This window comes from Zalophus californianus, chromosome 7 (genome assembly GCF_009762305.2).
Source record: "Zalophus californianus isolate mZalCal1 chromosome 7, mZalCal1.pri.v2, whole genome shotgun sequence".
Classification (NCBI taxonomy): domain Eukaryota; kingdom Metazoa; phylum Chordata; class Mammalia; order Carnivora; family Otariidae; genus Zalophus; species Zalophus californianus.
Window position 1 is genome coordinate 16489970 of NC_045601.1, and position 23320 is coordinate 16513289.

Here is a 23320-nt window from a genome sequence, read left to right on the forward strand (position 1 = left end):
AGAAACTATTTTTAGATTAAAGTATGTACATTGTTTTTTAGACATAATACTATGGCATACCTAATGGACTACAGTATAGTGTGAACAACTTTTATGTGCACTGGGAAGCCAAAACATTCATTTGACTTGCCTTTTTGCAATATTCACCATTTTGCAATGGTCTGGAACCTGACCCGCAATATGTCTGAGGTATCCTGTACCCTAAACTGGAAGGTAGATGTACCAGCTTAATTGGTTTCCGTTTGGACATTTTGGTCTAAAATGTGATACTGAATCCTTCATGTTGTATCCCAATGGGAGGCACTTCATGTCAGTTATCCCTTCTATTTGATGGTGTGTAATCATTGAGACAGCTAACAAATGGGTCAAGGTGACAACCACGTCTTCCCATTGTAATTTTTAAGTAAAAAGGTGAAAAATACATGCAAACAGACAACTTAACTGCTTATCAAGTTGGTAACATTAACCACACAGAGAAAAAAACCTCCCAGTGGTGAGACCTGCCGAGGAGCTCTCTGACTCGGTGAGGCTGGTACCCCGTGGGCCAACTTCAAATGGTCCCGCATCTGCCACCTGAGCCACAGCGGGCCTTCTCCTCCAAAGAGGGGCCGGTCTCTCACCCACCCTGCTTACTTTGCTCACCTGGATCCCGAAGTAGGGCTGCCTTACGAGGACAGTGGTATCCACATCCACCACCGCCGCAATAAAGACACCTAGCAAGTAGAAATGCTGTGTAGCAGGCACTGTGCCAAACTCTGCAACGTAAGTATGATTACTGCCATTTTACACATCAGAGAAGAGCCTCCATTAAGCAATTAGCTCCAGGTCACTAGAGAAATAAGAATTTTTTTCTTTAGCTCTCTGGTAGGGCAGGGATCAGACCGTGTGATTTCTAAGCTCCTGTGCTTAACTGTTACCCCCAAGGCCACCCTTGTTTCACAGACGTGATCTTGAAGCTGATACTGCCATACGAGGCTGCACCATCTCCTGCTCTCTGGGAACGTTCCTGAGAGTTTATGCGCTTGGTATCTGAGGGGCAGACTCCAGACCACATTGAGATTTGCCTCTTTGTTCTGACACTGATTGTTGTCATGGGATCTTACTTTATGTCCCCGTCTCTCCTCCCTGAAAATAGCCTTTTTATGACTCATTAAATAGACCCCTGCAGAGGTTTCCAGAACCCAATCAGATACAGCTAAAGTCAAGCCTATAAATCCTTAAGGCAGCCCAGGCTCAAGCAAAGATAGCAGATACATTGCTTCTAGAGTTTAAGACCATTTGGTGCATTGAAGATAAGATTCTTAAAGGGTGTCAATTTATTTATTTATTTTTTGCCAAACATGCATAGCACCTAGCATTAATCATTGTGAGACTACTACTACCACTAATCCGAGGAGCCAAAGATAACAGCTAGCCCTCAGTGCTACCACGTTAGGAACTTCATGGGACTCACCACACACAAGGTAAGTGCAACTTTTACCTTCATTTTACAAATGAAGAAAATGAGGCTTGGAAAGATCCCCGTTTTTCATGGCCACCTAGCTGGTGCGTACCAGGCGAGAAACCAGGGCATCTATGCTGTGCTGTGGAGACCAAGAATCACTGTTACAGTTGCCCCTCAAACAGCACAGGGGTTAGGGACGCCGACCATCCCCCACCACCACACACTCCCAAATCCGCATATAACTCGTATAACTTCGGATCCCTCCAAAACTTTACTACAGACAGCCAACTGTTGACAGGAAGCCTTACCGATAGCATAAATACCCGATTAACACATATTTTGTGCGTTCTATGTTTTATACACCATATTCTTCCAATAAAGCAAGCTAGAGAAAAGAAAATGTCATTCAGAAAATTGTAAGGAAGAGAAAATACATTGATAGCACTGTCCTGTACTCATCTAAGAAAAATCCGTGTTGCTCAAGGGTCGACTGTAATTCCATCCCCCAAAGAGAAAGCTGGCTGTCGAGCTTCCTGAATCTATGTCTTTGCACATTTGTTCAGCATCTGTGAGAAACCAGGGCTGCGTTTCAGGGCGCAGGGATCTGGAAGGTGGGCAGGCCTTGGCAATCTGTTGCTGGAGGGCTCCTAACTCACGTGGCTGGGCTCTCCCTTTCCTCTCAAGTGACTCTGTACTTGAAGATGGTACTCGGACTCCCACCCGTGGCCATTTTCCCTCTTCACCCCACTCCCCGGAGGCAAGATTCCCTTGTACACCTCAGCCCCCTCAGCAGACTGAACTAAAACTAGCACACAACTCTGGGCTCAACTAGTTTCAAAACATAAGAAACAGAAGTTTATCAGTATAACTTCAATTTCATTGCATCGTAACACCAAAGTGTATTTATTATTCTGATACTTGGAACTCTCAGAATCTTTTTCCTACTAAAAACAATCTGAAATACAATGGTTAGGCTCCCATTCCAGCCCATGTAAGTCTTTAACAATGTAGTTAAAACAATGCTCATTTACAATAAAGAGTACAGGACAAATGCCTGTCACAATACTAATTATTTTTTTTAAAATAGAATGGAAACAAAATGTAAGAGAAAGTTTGCATTTATTAAAATGTGGAGCCCTGGGGAAAAGCATGTTTAGAGAAAAATGAAACTATAGATGGGCGATTTTGGAGATTCTAAAGAAAACTTCTAGATCCTTCAAAGGACTTCAGAAGTGGTTGAGGGCACAGGTTCTTGTGATATCTAATTATATTTTCAAGGGGAAAAAAAAGTCCTCCTTTTCTCTAATACAGATTCGTCACCAACTCTGACTCATCAGAAATCCTGAGGGCTTTCGTAAGTTGTGTGACTCACCGGAGGAATGAAAAGAGGCAGGAGAGATTTTTCTTGAGGAAGCTGAGTAAGAATATAGAAAAAGGGTGACAAAAGGGCTACAGAGGCCAGTGGGGATGCTGGATGAGAACTGATCCGAGCTATGAGTGTGTGCAGTGCCCCAGGAGGGAGGCAGAGTGATGGGCAGAAGATGGGGTCTGGTATTCCCAACCTAACACCTCCTACCCCATCAGTCCCAAACCACTTGACTTGCCATCGGAGAAAAGGGATAAGTCTTCCGTGGGCTGGAGTAGAAAAGAAGGGAGACACCGTGAGTGCTGCGTATGGAAAACTGTTCTCTTTAGGAAAAAGAAACCAAGCCCTGATTTGTAGTATCCATCGATTGCAGTGGTGTAAATACTCCCACCATGGGCGATTTCCAACCACAAATAGTTAAATAACAGGCTCACAAAATTCCTGAATATTTAACAATCGGCTTCCACAAGCTGGTGCGAGCCAGCTCCAACACACCACTCGATGATGCGACTAAGCCTTCACATGCTCAGATGGTTACGGGTCAGAGTCACCTGCTCAAGCATGCACTCCTCTGTTCTGTGACTGTGATGTTTGAAGTATTTTGACAGTTACTTATTTTAAAAAGGGCAGGATATCCATGAAGTTCAGTAAAAGAGTAAATCTTAAAAGCACATCCTGGTCTAAAAGCCACCAGAAATCAGAAGGCAGAGGCTATATGATTAGTCTAAATTTAAATTCAAGAATGATCACATAGCTGAGTTCTCGGGCTACACGTTCTGATGACTCCTTCCTATCTACCAGCTTTTAAAAATGTAAGAGAAGGGCGCCTGGGTGGCTCAGTTGGTTGGGCGACTGCCTTCGGCTCAGGTCATGATCCTGGAGTCCCGGGATCGAGTCCCACATCGGGCTCCCTGCTCAGCGGGGAGTCTGCTTCTGCCTCAGACCCTCCCCCGTCTCATGCTCTCTCTCTCTGTCTCATTCTCTCTCAAATAACTAAATAAATAAAATCTTTAAAAAAATGTAAGAGAAAAAAATCACCAGCGACTTTTCTGGAACGATTTTAAAAACTTAAAAATCAGGGCCTGTACTCTGTAAAAGGTTAATGCATTTCCAGAGCGGATGAGACATGGAAGTACCCAGTGCCCTCTTACTGTTTACGTTCACCTAATCACACTATGGGGAGCAGGGCTTCTTAGACTCCAAGGGCCCGATGATGTGGAAAGTTTCTTGAGTGGAGTGGCACGCTGGGGAGACCTAACACCCATGGAAAAAGCAACCTGCACACCCAAGAGGGACCAGAGTGGACCAGGCCATCGTCTGTCAGCATTCCTGACGGGCTTCTGCCTACAAGATCACCATGATCTGATCCAGAGGTTTTCGTGTGAGGTTGGGCACTGTGGCCTCTTTGCTGGGGTACCCCACAGGGAGCAGCATCAGCAGCTTTTCGTTTGTGGGGCGACCCAGGAGCGCCTTCAGCCGGGGGCCACAGTTGAGAGGAGTGGTAGTGACAGTCACCAGGCCTGCATTCTACAACAGGAGGGGAGAGAATACATTGGCAAGTCAGTGGGCGAAGAAGTCACGGCTTTTCCTGTAGCCCGGGGACGTTCTGATCCCTATGAGGCCCGCTTGTCCTTTCCCTGAAGCCTGGGCACCCCGGGCAATTGTATCTTGAACCTTACCTGCTCTCCTCAATCTCCCAGTCCCCACATTCTTTTGACCAAACGGTGAGAGGCTTCTTGAAGAAGAAAAATACTAGTCTTATTTTTCACCAATGGTTAAGAATTAGGAATGGTTATTTCATGGAAGGAAATGTAGGGAATCCAAATACCCCAAAGGAACGGCCCCACAACCAGGGAGTTCCTATGCTTATAAAGTCAACAATGGAGGCAGAGTATCATCCCCAGCTGAAAATACCTATGTCCAATCACAGAAGACCCAGGGGCCCGGGGATCCATTGGAAGTAGAGGAATTACTCCATCAGCTTCTCCCCAAGCCCCTCCAGATAACAAACACCTAGTCAAAATCATGTGCAGCTTCAAGATGCCTCCCGAGCTGACTATCTCCATCCCCCTACTTTCCCAACCGGAGGGTCACTGCTAAGCCTGAGCCAGGCAGAAGTTCTGGAACTGACTTTGAGAGTCGTACAGGAGAAGCTCTTTGGCCTGGTGGTCATTACGGGGGGATCTGTGCAGGTGGGGGTTTCAGGAAGATGGGGGTTTCAGGAAGATTCTGCTTTCCTCCCTCACAAATAGGACCTACACTCAGAATTAGGCCTGAGGCGACGCTAGAGGGCAGCAAACTCGACACTAACGTGACGGGGCTGCCGACTCAGAGCTTGGGAAAACTGTGAACTCTGCATTTCTTCCAGCACCCTAAGATGAATGAACGGTGGGGCCATATGGTCCGACCTTGCACATCACTTCCTCTATTTAACTGCTCACAGGATCAGGAAGGAAATAAGACGTCACCTCCTCGAGGCCAACTTTTCAAGTAATCTAAAAGCGATTTTTTTTAAAGATTTTATTTATTTATTTGAGAGAGAGAATGAGAGAGAGAGAGAGCACATGAGAGGGGGGAGGGTCAGAGGGAGAAGCAGACTCCCCGCTGAGCAGGGAGCCCAATGCGGGACTCGATCCTGGGACTCCAGGATCATGACCTGAGCCGAAGGCAGTCGCTTAACCAACTGAGCCACCCAGGTGCCCTAAAAGCGATTTTCTCTTCTGTGTAACAATGACTATATTTTGCAAGGTGTTTCTGGCATGCACATTTTTCTTGAAGAAGCACATAGGCTTTTAGAATTGACTGTCCCTTGAAAGTATGATCACTCGTTCTTATAATCTTGTTTGCTTCATTTGCCTTGTGTGTTTCCTGTCTCTCCACCAATGGACCCCAGTCCCCAGCGGAATGCACACACAGTTCACGAGGCAGCTATCCCTGGCACCCACCCCAGGGCCTGTCACACAGAAGGAGCTCAGAAACTATAGGCTGGGTGAATGAACTGAATCATGTAAAAGGTGTACCTCAATCCTGCTCTATTTCATGCTTAACATTGCTCCAGCTACTACATAGATGGGATTTTTTAAAGCACATAGACACCTTTCTCATGCAATACAATGTCAGTTCCACTCTCCAGGAAGAGCTCTATGATAGAGTCCTCTTTAGAGCTTTGTAATTCCATTGCCTCAGACAACAGTGAGCACGGCTAGGCAGTGTTTCCGCCAAAACGCTGGAAGCTTCCTGTCGTTACAGATGAAGGCAAATCCAGTGACTGTTTTTCTGAGCCTGAGTGATGTTACAAGTGAATTTCTGGAAGAATTCCAGCTTGTTGCACCATTAGACTCACCTATCCAGGTTTCCAGGGTGACTTTTTACATCAGAGCTGCCTTACTTAGGAATTCAACTTTAGATAAACAACTTCCAGATGTCTGAAATGTGTGAATAAGGCCACTATTTGGCCCTCGAGTATTGCTTCTCTCTTCGGGGCAGGGTGGGAGGGTAACATACCTGCAGAGCGGCCAGGAGGATGCCGCAAGCAATGGAAACACTGATCTCATTGTAGTAGTGGACCTTTCTTTTGCCATTTGCAGCAAAACCATGTACTTGTTTGAAAATCAGAATCAGAATGGGAGCTGTGTCCAAGTACTCCTTAATCCAATTGGTTCTGAAGGGAAAAAAAGATAATTCCAGAGACTATTTGCTCTTAATGATTTTTCCCCCCTTTTTATAACATTAGCTTATTTATGTCTAAAATAAAAGCATTTTCTTGGGGCGCCTGGGTGGCTCAGTCAGTTGAGCATCAACTCTTGGTTTCGGCTTAGGTCATGATCTCGGGGTCCTGGGATCAAGCCCCACGATGGTCGCTGTGCTCGGGGGGTAGGGCGGTGAGTCTGTTTGAGGATTTCTCTCCCTCTCCCTCTGCCCCTACCCCCCCTAAAATAAATAAATAAATCTTTACAAAAAATAAAATGAAAGAATTTTCTTGTCTTTTATATTTCAATTGAAAAAGAGCAGAATTTTTGTTTGTGTCCTAACATATTTTTCTGTCCAGGGTCATTCAATCCAATAAACCTATGTTCATACGGGTATAGTATGGCAAGGCACATGAAATGCTGAAAGATAGAAAAATGGATCCTATAACCCAGAGGGCAATATGTAAAATTTGGCAAACTAAAACCTGGCAAGTGGAATTAAAGAAATGTAAGTCAAGCGCATTAGGAGTCCTCCAAATTAAGTGTTGATAATTTTGAATAAGCAGATTAGAAGAACTTTTACAAATTTTCCCTTGAGGTGGGGCACTGAGGACCGGATGGAGAGGGGGCACTGGGGAGGGCATCCTAGTGAGTCGGTGAGTAAAGGCAGATTCAGGACAGAGGAGGCTTAATAGGCCAGGGAGTTTTCAGAAGCCTGTAGGCTGGAGGATGGGGTGCATGGTAGAGCATGGGTGGGCTGCTCCATACTTCATTTGGTAGGTAATGGAACGTGACTACAAGCTTCTGAGCAGAAGCATCATGGGATCAGGTCTATTTCTGGAAGAGGCAGATTGATGTGGGCAAGGGACCAGGAGAATTTGGGGAGGTGTAGAAGCTGGAGCTGATAGGTCTGGTACAGGAGCAAAGGAAAAGGGTGATGGTGAGGTTTAACCAAAATCACAGGGGCAGAGATAATAATGTTATCAGCCCAGCTGTGGAGAATAGGAAGGGATCTTTGTGGGAGTGGGAGATAATTCATGTGAGGTATAAATGTTAACTTTCAGTTTTTGCTTTCCAGCTATGGAGGATATCTTTCTCTGTTCCATTACCCTATCCCATACATTTGGCAAAAGTTTTATTCCAGCACAGATACTCAAAGTAGTACTCATGCAATGCTGTATATTAGAATTTTTTTTAGGATACAGCTACATTAGGTCATTAATTAACAAGAGATGATTTCATTTTAAGCCTAGTTATGCTTCATTCTTTTAAAACATACTAAACTCACTTGTGCAGTTTTCTATGGTTCCTCTTACACTCTTAACTTCTACAGGTTACATTTCCAAAGCTACCTTACCATGCTTCAATCAGCTTACAGCTTCTCTGCCTTTTGGCTAAGATCAAGTGTAGAACCATGCTTCAATCAGTCACACTGGGCTATTATCAATCCTTTTCTCCTTACAAATGGGGAGAATGTTTATTGTTTACAAGAGGATAAATTCTGGAGCTGGCGAGTTTTGCCATGTTGGGCAACATCCTGAATTTCCCATGTTTCAGTTCCTGCATATGTAAAGGGCACTATTAGACACTCACCCCATACAGCTATTGTGAGGGTGAGATCAGTCAAATAGATAAAGTACCTAGAACAGTACCTAACCTAGCACACTGATATGTGTGTGTTAGTATTATTACTACTAATATTATTTTACAATGAATAATTTAAAAAACATTTTAATGCAAGATGAAGATTAAGCAATTTACCTTGGTTCAAAGGCAGATTATTAATTTTCAATGATTTTTGTACTTTTTTTTTTTTGCCTAGACATACATTAGTATCTAATATTTCTGGTTTGTTCAATTTTACAAGAATTTATTATGACATCACATTAAAGCTAATAAAAACACAGCAACAAAACCTATTAAGAGAAGGACAAGTAGCACCTTCTGCCTGGGGTGGAGGGCTGAAACCCGCAAACAGAAAAATATAAGGTTTGACAAGTAGGTTGGACCCAGGTTGTATATTGAGTCTTTAATGACAGCTACGGGTTTCAAAGTGGACTCCAACAGGATGTCAGGACATATGCTCATTTGCAATTCAATTCAACAAACATTTATTCAGTTACCTACTATGCATCAGCACTAGGCTAGATGATATAATGTGACATTTTAAATTTGGACCCCTAGAGTTTGTACATACTGCCTTCAGAGAAAGTCTATAAGCTTTCTAAAATATGGCCTATAACATGAGAAGAAAAGTAAACGAATAATTAAAATGCTATGTGATAAAATGGCCATTTTAGATGCACAGAAGTTGTATATTAGGTGCTTGGAGCACAGAGATGAGAGAGTGACTAATTCTGCCTTCGTTGGGGAGAGTGCCAGGGCCCAGCAGCATTTTGTAGGCACTGTGCATGCAAAGAGCAGGACATCTAAGGGTAGGAACTCAACTTAACTTTTACCCATCCCATTTTTCCCCATGAATATGCAACAAGATTTTTATATTTATTATTAATATCCTGCACTAGTTCCAGAGTATGGCAACAAGTTACAACTTCATAAGGCATCAATTTAATAGGATTTAAATATCTTAGGAAAAATATGTCCTCTGGGGCCAAATAAATGAAACAGGAGTAGAGCCAAGAGGCCCTCTTCCCATCACCCAGCCCTGACTCCTGGATAAGAGGTTCCCCCTTCTCCCCAAGGCTGCAATCTCATTGCCCTTTCTTTCTTACAAGCTTGGGTCACACTGGGGTTTTGGATAACACCCCAGGACTGGCCACGGAAGGCCCACAGTTGAGAGCCAGAGGTGTGAATACCTCTGTATTCCAAGTGCCAATGACTAGAGCAAGCTTCCCTTCTCTGAAGTAAGAACCAACATCTCTGCCCACTGTCCCTCCTCACGCTCAGCCTCAGGGCTCCCCGGAGGGGAAAGGAAACGGCCTTTGTGGGGAAGGCAGTGTTTTGAGGACTCGGTAAATGACAAGGCTGAGTCTAAACAATTGAAAGTTACTTTTAATGACAAAAGTGACTGAGAAGTTATGGAATGCTTCTGAGATATTATGAAGGATGACCGGCCCTCAGTGGGGAAAGAGGACTCCACAAGTCACTGCTGGTTGCAGCTACTAAAGGAACTGACAACTTGCAGGACGTACCCTAATGCACAGAGGCACCGCATTAAATCTAGTTACAATGAGTTTCACCACACTTCCTTCTGGGAGATAAGGAAGCCCGCACAGTGACTAATGCCTAATAGATATTACACTTGTATCTACTCTTACTAAGCATGTCCTAAAACTAAAGCCTGCTTAGTAATATCACTTGGAAGACAGTATCACTTTAGCAAAGGTAATTTACTTCAGTCAAAGTCCTGAGAAATATCTCACAATCTCACATTCCAGATGGGAGAAAAGTGAAGTAAGTCCTCCACGTTTTGTTTACTATTACTTGGGTCAAAGCCCATTTATTTCCCAAAGATGCATATGGCACTTACTAGGTGCCATCATTGTTCTGCATGTTGGCAAATGTGCTTACATATTTAATTTTCATAATGAAGTAAATCCTAGACATTCCCATTTTACAGATGAGAAAACCAAGCACAGAGAGGTTAATAACTCCATCAACTTTTGTACCTCAGCTTCTTCAGGTCTGTAACCCACTGGCGTCCCATCCTTTTCAAGTAGTTTACTTCCTCCTCCTCCTCAATGATCTCCCGAATCTTGTGCTTCATGTCCATGTCCTTCACAACCACAAAGGTCCAGGGCTCCGTGTGGGCCCCACTTGGGGCAGTTCCTATCATCCATTAAATTAAAATCAGGAATTAAAACACAGGAAAATGCAAGAAAGTTCATTAAGAATAAATATAATAGGGGCTCGTGGGTGGCTCAGTCGGTTGTCTGTCTTCAGCTCGGGTCATGATCCCAGGGTCCTGGCATCGGTCCCATATCGGGTTCCCTGCTTAGCGGGGAATCTGCTTCTGCCTCTGCCCCCACCCCAGCTCGTGCTCTCTCTCTCACTCGCTCTCTGTCAAATAAATAAAATCTTTTTTTAAAAAGATTTTATTTATTTATTTGAGAGAGAGAGACACACAACAAGAGAGGGAACACAAGAAAGGGGAGTGGGAGAGGGAGAAGCAGGCTTCCTGCGAGGAGGGAGCCCGATGCGGGGCTCAATCCCAGGACCCTGAGATCACGACCTGAGCTGAAGGCAGATGCTTAACGACTGAGCCACCCAGGCGCCCCTAAATAAAATCTTTTTAAAAAAGAATAAATATAATAACTCACACTTGCTCAAAATGAAGTTAGATCACCTGGTGAACGAAGTTCTTGGCCGCAGACACTGGTGTGTTGGTTTCATTCTGCATCACTTTAGGGGCAACAAACCAGCTAACTGAGGTCAAGAAGAATGGTTCTAGGGCTATGGGAATTTATCATCACTTCCGTAAAACATTCCTAAATAACTGTCCCATGACCATTAAGGGAATCCAGAAGGGAAGTTCTGACAGCCCAAATTGTCCAAAATGTTGTTTTGCTTTGATATTCTTGAAAAAGGATAAAGTCACGAAGCTAATTGAAGATGATAAAAATTTAAATGGTAAAATGGCTTTTAAGCACTTATGAAATGTCACTTAAGCATCTGACTCTTGATTTCGGCTCAGGTCTTGATCTTGGGGTCATGAGATCGAGTCCCACATCCAGCTCCACACTAAGCTTAAGGTTCTCCCTCTCCCTCTGCTCCTCTCCCCACTCAATCTCTCTCTCTCTCTCAAAACAAAACAAAATTCACCTTTAAAAAATAAATAAATAAATAAATAAATAAATAAATAAATAAATAAAACATTCATGAAAGGTAAAAAAAAAAAAAACCAAACCTATAAATGGTTTGGTACCTATATCAGAACTCTGAGTGTGGCACTGTGGAGTTTGTCCCCACTGCTGGGGACACATGAGATCTCCTGGCCCTGGGTGCTCAGTACACATAAGTCTGTCTTCAGCTCTCATGGGCTATGGGAACCCTCAGCCCACACTTGGGTCAGTCCCAGTATCCTGGGACAAGCTTCATAGTGCATCTCAGTGCCCAAGGAGCTTGAATTCTCTTTCAGATTCCAAACAGGGCCAGCTTCTGATGTGAGTCACCCTGCTGTCCTAGAGATGGCCTGCTGCTCCTGGCGAGAGACCACAGTGACCCACAGGTAGGATATTTCAGAAGGAACTATTCCTTTTTCCCTAGTGAGTAACTTAATGACATAATCTCTACACCAGCAGGGTCAGGACTGCCTGCTTGATGGGGCTCTTGTTTGCCCCCCACCACTCCCTGTGGTTGAGAGAGCATGACTGGATTGTGAGATGCAAGTCAAAAGCTAAACACAAAGCCCACATTTCTGAACAGAGTGATTCCAGTTCCCTTGGTACCTATGTTGTCTGTCCACTAAATATTTGTGTCACTACACATAAGAAATATATTGTTCCCTAATGTTTTCGATTATGCCAAATTTATCTGCACATCATATGTATACACACACACACATATGGATACAGGTTTATACACAGAAGGAACTTAGGGACTACTATAGTTAAATAAAAAACTAGCCAGGGCATTTGTATTCTCAACTGAAATAAAATGCTTTACTCTTGCTTCCTTTCAACTTGAGCAACGGATTCACAATGGCCATGTAATACTTTTTGCAAATGAACTTAATGTGATTTCTATAAGAATAATACTCCCACACTCTAATAATACTCAAATAGGGGGATCTGTCTTACATCTCCTCCCCCCTTTTTCTGTAATTCTTTTATTTTCCTTCATGGAGATATCAATCTATGTTCAAAATGGGTTTGCTTTGCAAATTCATATAGGTATATGCTGCTAGTTCATTAGAGAACAGTAGTAGAGCACTATGGTGTGTAATATAAAAAATTTGGTTCCAAAAAGAAATGCATAAATGTGAGTGTGTGTGTGTGTGTGTGTGTGCACGCGCACGTGCATGTGTTTCAAGAGGAGGGGAAAGTAAGGGCATGTTTCTCTTCCGGTGTATAATGGTATGTTCAGAAATTTTAAATTTTAATAAAAGATCATAATATTCAGTAATTTCAGAAGTCTTAAACTGTTGTTACATCTACTCCCAGGAAGTTTGTAACAGTCAATAGTTTGTAGAAAGTGGAAATCATTATGTTTCTGGTAGCCAGTCAACAGCTGGGTAAGACATTAGAGATAAATGTTCACTCTAGGCTTTATTCACTGTGTTTGAAATTTATTGCTGCAGTATTGTCACTTACAGCTGACATTCTCAAAGACACAATGTGCCCTTACAGACCTGCTGCTTTGATGACATTATCAATGACTTCCATGGGGACTTGCTCATTACTTATGAATCTGACAGACCGTCTTTTATTGAGAAGTTCATAAAATTCCTGGGATCGCTTAACCATTTCCTTTTCAGGATACCGGGTGTGGGAGAGTGGAATATGTTCAACATTTTCCTCTGAGTCTTGCCAGTCATCAGCATCTGCAAATACGAACAAGAAAGGCAGCAAATTAAATGATCTCTCTTGGTCAGGAAGGGTAGAAGAATATGCCACCCCAAAATATGCCTTTTTGGCATAAGGATTACATTGAGCTGATAATTTTTAAGAAACAACAGACACAAGAGAAGTTCTGAAAACCAGAGTGAAAGTTACCGTTTTGTAAGGAACATTTATTTTTATAGAGGATATCCCCATTCCTAAGCCTTCTGTGTACCAAGAAGTAAAGGATGATTCTCACAAGAAATTCTTATCAATGGAGAAGGTGGACTTAAATCTGCACAACAAGCTTACCCTTGTTTAAAACACTGTGCTCTTCTTAATGTCCACAATAGCCAAACTGTGGAAAGAGCCAAGATGTCCATCGACCGATGAATGGATAAAGAAGATGTGGTATATATACACAATGGAATATTATGCAGCCAGCAAAAGGAATGAGATCTTGCCATTTGCAACGACGTGGATGGAACTGGAGGGTGTTATGCTGAGTGAAATAAGTCAGTCAGAGAAAGACATGTATCCTATGACCTCACCGATATGAGGAATTCTTAATCTCAGGAACAAACTGAGGGTTGCTTGGAGTGGTCGGGGGTGGGAGGGATGGGGTGGCTGGGTGATGGACATTGGGGAAGATATGTGCTACGGTGAGCGCTGTGAATTGTGTAAGACTGTTGAATCACAGATCTGTACTTCTGAAACAAATAACGCAACATATTTTAAGAAAAAAGAAAAAGAAGAAGATAGCAGGAGAGGAAGAATGAAGGGGAGTAAGTCAGAGGGGGAGACGAACCAGGAGAGATGATGGACTCTGAAAAACAAACTGAGGGTTCTAGAGTGGAGGGGCTGGGGGGATGGGTTAGCCTGGTGATGGGTATTGAGGAGGGCACGTTCTGCATGGAGCACTGGGTGTTATGAACAAACAATGAATCATGGAACAGTACACCAAAACAAATTATGTAATATATGGTGATTAACATAACAATAAAAAATAAAAAAAAAATAAACAAGTGGCTCATGGGAAAAAAAAAATAAAATAAAACACTGTGCTCTTCTTGATAACCTCCCATAACTGGATCCTCCTCCCCCAACATCTTTCTTTTGTTTTTAGTGGAAGATGGTAATTAAGGTGGTGGCTTGGGCCATTTCGGGGACTTACGCAATTTTCCTGGATCTGTCCCATGTATACAGGAGGTATACATGTTATTAAGCTCTTATTTTTTTCCCTCTTCTTAATCTGTCTTTTATTACGGGGTTGGGGGGAGGGCTGTCTCAGCCAAGAAGCTAAAAAGGTAGAGGGAAAATTATTTTTCCTCCCCTACAGTCATAAGATGGCCAACAGGAAAAGGAAATAAACTTCTCAAAAATGTCTGCAAGATTATCATTTCAAAAGCATCAGGGAAAAATGAAAAGAATGAGTCCACAGAATCCTGAACTCTGATCTTGACTATTGGCTATCCAAGTTCCACACTGGTTAAAAATCAAGAAAAAGAAAATTTTACCTACACAAAGATGAAGAATGAAAATTTCTATTAATGGTGAACTGGTGTATTTGAAACAATATCCCACTAGCTGGAAACCACTAAGATCATGAAATAAAGTATCTTTAAAGTCTTTTAAAAAATCAACGAATTGCTGACAACATAGTAAGAAATTCCTAGGCCAAAACTGAAGAGAGATATGAGCCTGTAAGACAAGTAAGCAAAGAAGCCACATTTCCTTTGATAGTATTTGCCAATCTCTACATATTTGCATTTTTTTAAATTTTTTTATTGTTATACATATTTGAATTTTTATTTTTATATTTTCAGGGGTTGTGGGGGACAAGAATCAAAGCCAGACCCACACACAGTGAGAAGGCTAATAAGCTGGGACCCCAAGATTACATCCTTAAAGAAAGCATGGATTATAAATATAACAGCCCCCAAGGGGTTATATCATTTGGTGGGTCCTGCCTCAAACTTGAACTTGGAATTAGGTGGTCCTGCCTGAAAATACCTCCATTGCCTAACAGAAGCAAATGCCAACATACAAGTAATTTTAACTACAATTACTAGCAGCCCACCAAAAACAATCAAGCATAAAAAGAAAATATTTTGAGCAAGAAACAACAGAGTTGATATTTAAAAATGTCTCCAAATATTGGAATTATCAGACTCAAAAGATAAAACAACTTTGATTACTAGGTTTAGAGGGAAAAAAACACAAACTTATATAAATCTGTAGGGTACAGGAAAAGATAAAGGTGACACAGAAAATATGAAAAAATAAACTTCTAGAACTGAAAAATAAAATAATAGAATAAAGAACTTAATTTATGGATTTAAAGCTGGATATACATACCTAAAGAAAAAATTAGTGAACTGGAAGATAACTCAGAAGAAAATATCTGGAATGGAGCAAGGAGAAAGTAACATATAAGCAACATAAAACAAAGCAGGGTGAGGTGTATATTGGAGGGAGACAAAAGTGAAGGAGGAAGAACCATCGAGAAACCACTTCAATAGCCAGGGTGTGATAATGTTGGCCCAGACTAGGTGTGCAACAAAAGAATGACAAATTCTTGGAGCATCTTGGAGACACAAATGATGAGACCTGCTGAAGTGTGTGGCTGGAGTGGTGGGAGAGAGGGACTAAGGATGAGACTCAGGTGGCGGGCTTTAGCACCTGGGGAGACCATGGGACCACCTACTGAGATAGAGGATGAGCAATGAACCATCTGGGGGAAGTAGAGGTAGGAATCACCAGTCCATCACATTTGAGATGCTTGTGAGTTGTTGAGGTAGAGATGTCTAGTGTGAAAGTAAAAGTCTGATTCCAGAAGGTGGGATGTCACTTTGGGTACCCTCACATAAAGATGAGAATGATAACAGGAACAGAAGGAAGAGAACAAGAGAATCCAGTGCCTGGCCCTGAGGGTCTGGAACATTCCAGGCAGAATTCAGGTAGAGGATTAACTTTCTCCTTCACTCACATGCACACACTTCACTCCTAGGTCTCTGAGGACTGACTGGGGAGGGGGAAGGCAAGAGGGAATGACTGAAAACCTCAATGGCAATACCACGTCGGCAAGTACCATGGTTTGCTCATCGCTGTTAGTGAGAAAATTCCTTATACATTTTACTAGCCAGGGAAGTTTGGGCCCAAACTGTACACATTTAATGAGAAGGCCCAGTTACTCATTAAAAGGAAGTGGGTGTGATCGGGGAGTGGCAGCAAACACCTATCCGTTTTCTAGTGATCAATTCTGAACCAAAGCCAGGTGTCATCAATATCAACCCTGAACTTATCAAATATGTCAATAAAGACTTTCAACACCAGTGATAACTTCTATATAATTTGTTATGAAGTCTGACAACCTCTGTCCTTAGTAGGCAGTAAATGAGCAAATGCATGAAATGCCTCATTAACTGTTTGAAAGGTAAGTTACCAACTCTTCATATCCATTCAGCATTTGTATAGGCTAAAGGCAGCCTAGGTGCATGACTTGGCAGTTTCTGCAGCTTCTAAAGTCCAAGGTAAGCGTTCCCACTGTAGCAGAATGAAGCAGCTACTGCCTGAACGTTATCGCTGAGCAGGGCAGACAAATGGCCTGATCAATGCTGGCTTGGATTCTCCTGAAAGACTTGCTCTTCCTGGAGCTTCTCCCGGAGCAGAAGGTCTGCATCTTGCCTGGGGAAAGGGGGAAGGCAGAGCCAGACTTGGAGAGAAAGAACCCAGGGAACAGCAGGGCAGTGAACCAATACCAAAGGTCCCTTTCTCCTTCCCCTTGACCTTCTGACTGCCCCAAGAGGAAAGAGAACAGCCTCTGTAAACTAGTCATTCTGCCTCCACGCTAGATGAGCCAAGCCACTCTGAGGGATTCATTCAAGCATAAAACCCATGTATTTCAAAACAAACGTGTGCTATTATGGTCCACTTTTTGCTATAAATCTGTGCTGCCACATTTGGGATTTACTATTGGCACCAAGAACAACTCTCCTTTTATCATTGCTTTAATGCCAAGGAACCCTAAACTGCACCATAATTAGGTTTCACAGCCAGGACATTCTAGGCCACGTGTATTCTCTAATGTTTAACACAAAGGTGGGTTTTTTTCACTGCATCTCTATAGAAGTTGCTTTTGTGTTTTTGCAGTTCTATTTCAAAATCTTTGCAAATGAGCCAAATTTTCTAGCTCTGAAGCTAAAAGGCCAATTTGTGTCATGTCATCCTTGTTCCCTCCTCAGAATTTTGGGGAATGTGGAGGAGCAATGTTAATAAGGCTGAGGGTGATGCAGCTCTTGCAGGAGACAGATTCTGAAGGTGGGGACGGAGCAAGGTCAGAGCTCAACCCCTGCCCTGAGGACACCTCCTTCCCACCTGCCCCGGCCCTCACTCTGTTTCCACATGGGCCTGTCAGTCATTTGACTCACTGCAGTATATTTCACTAGCAGCTCCTGTGGTGTGAGGGGGCTGGGGAATTTGGGGGGAGTTCAGATGGAAAGTTCTTGAATAGAGCAATGCTATTGTAGTGGCTCAGGGCAGGCTGCCCCAAAAGGTGCCACCATGGCATATTGATTATTCTGAACTGAAGCTACTTGGGAAATAGCCGGTACAAGAAGGACACTCTGCCCCTCCCCTGTCCCCCTGAAAGCAGGAAATAGATCTCTCATGAAAGGTACTCTCCCTGTACTAGAAAGTAGAGAGAGACCCTTATCACCAGAGACAGGGACTTTAGAGCCAAAAGAAAAGCTGTATAAACAAATCTTGTTACTTTTTACTAATCTACTACCTCAGCCCAAATTCTGTTTAGAATTCCTTCCTAATTGAAGCTCTTGAGCATTTTTTTCTCTGTCCTATCAACTCCTCACAAATTTATTGTCTCTGTCTAGAATGTATCAAATCTGCCTGCCTTGGTCATTTCTTTGGGTCTCAATTTTATCATTGGGTCTCTGTGCACACGTAATTAATTGTGTTTTTTTTTTCTTCTATTAATCTGGCTCATGTCAATTTAATTCTTAGACCAGCTTGAAGAACCTTGAAGGGTAGAGAGAAATTTTTCTTCCCCAGTGTTATCCTGAATGAATTTGACAGAATTTCTTTCTGAGCTCCATCATCTCTTGTGTTATCCGGAGTGCCCTTCCCTGCTCTTCCCCGCAACCCTGCGTTGATCCTTACTCTCCCCTAGGACCCACCCAGCCTTGATCTCAAAGACAATGTCTCCATTCAAGTCCTTTCCCTTTGCTAATTTTCTGTCATCTGAGTTTACCTGTCCTTTGCCCTAAAATTTTAAGGCTTTATAAGAGTCTTGGTAAACCAACCTCTTAAAATCAACCAGGTAAAAGTATTAATGGCTGTGTGTATATGCATGTGTGTTTGTGTGTATGTGTCAAAGGATAATGAAATAAAAAGACAAAGCCAGATTTATTGCTTCCTATAGCAAAGGAGAGTCTCTGTGAACCCAGTAAATGCTGTTGACCTTTTATAGCATTTTTGATAGTGGTGTGCTAATAAACCAGCTCTAGGAGGGGGTGGGGGAGCCTGACTTATAGCACTTGCCAATTTCCATTGTGGCCTGACTTCAAGTTGATGATTCAAAAATGGCCCACAAAATTCCTGAATATTTAACAATCGGTTCTTGCTTCTTCCATTGGCTAACTATACAGCACACCACTTGGTTGGGGAGCTTGGAGTCCAGGGATTGGTGGACTCCCAGAAATGTAATAGGATTAATACCATCTATAGGGAGAGTGTTACTTGTTTGAAACTGTTGTTGATTGGTTGGTACTGAAGTGAATTCATCCCTGATTGGCTGGCTTTCAGAAGCAAGAAACTGTCACTGATTGGTCTGCTTGCTAAGCTTTTACTGAGGTGAGTTGTCATGGATCTATTGAACAGATTTGAAACCGGTTCTGACAGCTGCTTTTGTGTGTGAAATTTATAAAATCATATACATACACATACATGCATATCTATGTACATATATCTATGCTTACCACTGAGCACTTTCCTAACACACGGTTTTCCCTTGCTTCTGTCCCCCACTGCCTTTCCTGCCTTCCATTGGTATGATTGAGTTTTCTCCATTTTATCTTTTCTCACCTGGAAGTTACACAGTGTCTTAGGTTAAACTATATGAAATTGCTAACACAAGCCTTTCTTAGTAGTCACTGGACAATCTGGGACAACCAAAATTTTAATTAGGACAGTAGTTTTTGGATGGTCAGTAAAGCTAAGTGAAGACAAATTTCTACCAACATTAAAACAAACATATCTTGATGAGATGTGTTCCCTATATCTTTTTCTCTTATTTCCATTTCCGTAAGCTTCCATGAATCAGGCCTCACTAGAATATGTTTGTGCAGGATTTTTGCCTCATTTTAGGGAGACAATCTAAGATTTTCTCTTTGTCATCTCTCCTCCTTAGGCTGCTGCTACAGTTAAACAGGAAACTGAAAATACTAACAGAACACATGTTTGACCGTCCCCAAAGGAAGTCTGTGCCTGATGTCTAGTAAGCATGGCCACTCTGCACCCCTCCGGCATTTCCCAAGCTGCCCACACACATGCTGATTCTCTGGTCTACGAACCTGGAGTAGGAATTCTTTGTGAGCCAAAGCCGGAGGAATTTGGATTGGTACCTATTATTTTCCTTAACTCACACTAGAAGGGCCTAAATACTTATTTTATTGTTTTGTCTCTTATAATTAACTTTCAACATGGTTTGAATCTGGTATCCATTTGCTGTCATCAAAAGCTTCTCCACGTCTCTTCAGTAATGGAATCCTTTCTCTTATACCCCTTATACACCGCCCCCCCACTCAGTCCCCTCTAAACCTGTTGTTGGTCCTGGTACAGTGAATCCTCTCTTGGACTGTGTCCACCCTTCCAGGGGTTAGGAGCAGGGACTTGGGTGGCAGAGAAGCCTGGGTTTAAATGTTGCTTCTCACCGATCATCCATGTGACCTCAGCAGGTATCACTTAAGTGAACAACAAAAATTCCAACGAGAGACTGAACTGTAACATTCAGAGCAGAGGTGCCCATGGCTGCTGGGGAGGCCACTAAACGTTCAATTTATTCTTCTGTGTGAGGAACAGAGAAAAAAGAGGCAGAGGATTTGGCAAGAATGAATAAGCACGCAGAGAACAGAACCAGACAGGGCCACACAGCTTTGTTCTGTGTTCCCAACCTTCAGGCCCAGCCCCCGGTCCCTGGTTCCCCACCACCCTTACCAATCCCTCTCTTATCCCCCAAACTCTTAAATTCCGGGGTCTTTCCTCAATGCACACTACCTCTGATCTCTTGGGGCATTTTTTTTTTAAAGATTTATTTATTTATTTGAGAGAGAGAGAATGAGAGCGATAGAGAGCACGAGAGGGAAGAGGGTCAGAGGGAGAGGCAGACTCCCTGCCGAGCAGGGAGCCCGATGTGGGACTCGATCCCGGGACTCCAGGATCATGACCTGAGCCGAAGGCAGTCGCTTAACCAACTGAGCCACCCAGGCGCCCTCTTGGGGCATTTTTAAGCCTGCTGGTCTTCTGCTGCCTCTGTTCTAGGTTATTCTCCTAGTAGAAAGGCAGCCCAGCGCCTGGTTGTGTATCTGGACTCCAGAACAGACTGCCTGGGTCCCGGCTCTACTATTACCTGCTTGGGCAGGTCACTTAGCATAGTTGAGCCCCAGTCTCCCTATCTGTAATGTGGGATAATAATAGTGCCCACCTTGCTGTGTTGACGTGAAGACTGAGTGGTTTACTATACATCAAATGTGATGCTGAGTGGACAGAGCCAGTGCCTATAAGAGCCTGTCGTTGTCATTTTCCTAGAGCTCCTTCCCCAGGTGGTCTTCTCCGTGGTCCCTTTCTCCCACCACAGGCCCTCTTCTCTGCAGGTGCCCAGCTTATTCTCAGTCTTCTTGCCAACAACATCCCCTTAGGGAATTCATCAGTTTTCCACGTTTCAAGTATCACCCCGTGCTGGTAAGCATCCAATCAATATCTGTGGATCCCTCACCTGGCCCGCCTTTCCCTGTCTGCTTAGCTGTGTTATCTTCTCAAATCCAACACGTCTTTGTGGACGTTCAACATCTTCTTTGTGGATCCTCCCCCCTCCCCCACGTATGATGGTGTCTTTCCACCTCTCCCTGCCTCCAGCTCTCATCCTCTCCTTCTCCCCATAGCCAATGTATTACCAAACCCCGTTGTTCTTCCTTGAACTTTGCCCCAACTCACTCCTTCCTCTGTGTTCCCACAGCCACTTCTGCGTTCCCATGGCCACCACCACCCAGGCCATCCTTACCAGGACAGACCATCACACAACATCATAGCGGATGTCCCTTTGTTCAAGAAAAGTGCTTCTCGACTTGCCATCTGGGTTGGGATGTCCTTCAGTGAAAGAGTGAGAGGCAGGCCTGCTAAGAGGCTGCCTGGGCTTGAATCCTATGCAGTACATTTAGCATTGCTGGCTCCCAGCACTGAGTGCCAGCTGTATACCCCAGCCCCCAATCCTGAGACGAGAGCAGCTCAGAGCAGGTGTGCACAGACATGCACACAGGCACACCAACACACCTCCACACCGTCCAGGTGGCCTCTTCTGGGGGCGGGGGGCTTCGTGAGTCCAGCTGAGAATCACTGAGCCTCTTCCAAATTGAATCCATCCCACAAACCACAAACCCACCTCAGACGTGCCTCAAATACTGATCACTCAAGCCGCCTTAAGAACGTCTCCTTTCCTGCCTGCTCCCTCACCACCTCTTCATCCTCAGGCCAGCCAGGACTGCTGGGCCCATGCTCACCACCCCAATTCACTTTCACCCGTCCTCTCCCCGACTGCTGTCCTCCTGTCTCCTCAGCAGCTTTCCCGGGGGCTCTATCCCTGCTCTTATGCTCTTTCTGCTCCTTTCGCCTGAGATGCCTCCTAACCATAGCTACTCATGTCCTATCAATCAGCCAGGCCTGACTGTCCTTTCCCTGCACCCCCACCATGCCCCTATGCCTCCTTGAAACCCCTGACGATCAGTCTGGCCCTTCGTTCCTCCCGAATTTTGCCTGTTTTTTTGCCTTGTCCGCTAAATTGGACACCCAGCTTTGAGGACACGGCCAACTGGACTCTAACCCACAGGGTCTGGCACAAGGAAGGGTAGTGAGCGCCCGGACCAATGCCACTTTTTACATTTCCAAGTCCTTGATTCAGACCTGACCACTTCCCCCATGGCTACCAGCAGCCGGGGATGTGCCCCTTCAGAAAGAGTTTACAGCCAGAACAGGATTGGGGTCAGGGAAAATGGCAGCCCCTCAACAGCTCTTCGCTGACTCTTTATCCAGAAATCAAGGGGGGGTTGGTGTCTGCAGGTGCCAAGCTGGCCACCTGAGAGAAATGGTCTGTCTCTGTCACACACTCATTTGCACAGCAGAGGCAGCTGATGAAACTGTCCCGAGTGTTTCCTCCTCTCCATAAGCCCTGCTATCAACTGGCGCTCATCAAAACAACGCAGAAGGTGGGAGCTAAGCAGCTTTGTATGCTTACCTTCTTCCGCGGGGTGGAGGTCAGAGCTGTCCTTTAGGTCCTCATCCACCCAGGGACGAGCCTCGGCCCTGGCTCTCCTCTCCTCTTTCCTTCTCTCGATGTTTCCATCAGCATTTTTAAAAATCCAGGCAATCAAAAGGCAGACAACTGCTACCAAGACTGGAGTCAGGCAAAACATGGTCGTAAGACTGACTCTGAACGGGGCGCACTCTTCTCACATGGTATTTAAACAAACAGAGCCAGGAACGACGAACGCTGGGGGATGGGATGAGGGAAGAGAGCGGTGTGCCGCCATGGGAGGAACCCGGTGAACTCTCTGACTCTAGGAGGACTTTGTAAAGAAGCAAAGATCACGGCGTGTGCATTCAGGGTGAGTTGTGGTTTTGGCAATGCACAGGTGCATCCACTTTTTAAAATTGTGCTCAATCAATATATGCCTAGACAATAATTGCCGGGATCTAAGTAAACACTTTAATGCACCAGATCTTGCTAACAGTGGTCCAAGGGGTTTGGTCTTCCTCCTGCCTAACTTTCTCCAAGAGCAATGTGTCTTCAACTCGCATGAAGCTAGGAATCACCTGGGGAGCTTGTTTTTAAAAGAGGAGATGTCCAGGCACCAACTCAGATCTAGTGAAAGAAAATTTGTGGGGGGAAAAGACCTGGTAATCTGCATTTTAAAAATAGCATATTTGTGAAACACTGCCGTGAGGTTTTGGATTTTTTTTAAATGAGGCCCGAGGCAACAGATGAGCAAAGAAATTATCATGTTTTGCATTAGAGAAAAACTTTTCGATCCAGGAA

The 23320-nt window shown here is 43.9% G+C and overlaps 1 protein-coding gene across 2 annotated transcripts; it reads right to left on the minus strand.

Moving 5' to 3' along the window:
* Positions 1-3830: 3830 nt before the first annotated feature.
* On the minus strand, positions 3831-22799 carry IYD (iodotyrosine deiodinase). 2 transcript variants are annotated; one of them, XM_027603001.1, is made up of 5 exons: positions 22520-22799; positions 12810-13001; positions 10129-10288; positions 6315-6471; positions 3831-4337 (listed from the first exon to the last, which is right to left on the minus strand). In XM_027603001.1, exons 1-5 carry the CDS (start codon positions 22695-22697, stop codon positions 4155-4157), a joined length of 870 nt encoding a protein of 289 aa, XP_027458802.1. In that variant the 5' UTR covers positions 22698-22799; the 3' UTR covers positions 3831-4154. The 2 variants fall into 2 exon arrangements, with proteins under 2 accessions (XP_027458802.1, XP_027458803.1); XM_027603002.1 differs by lacking the exon at positions 22520-22799 and having other exon boundaries at positions 3837-4337; positions 12878-13001.
* Between the last annotated feature and the right edge of the window lie 521 nt (positions 22800-23320).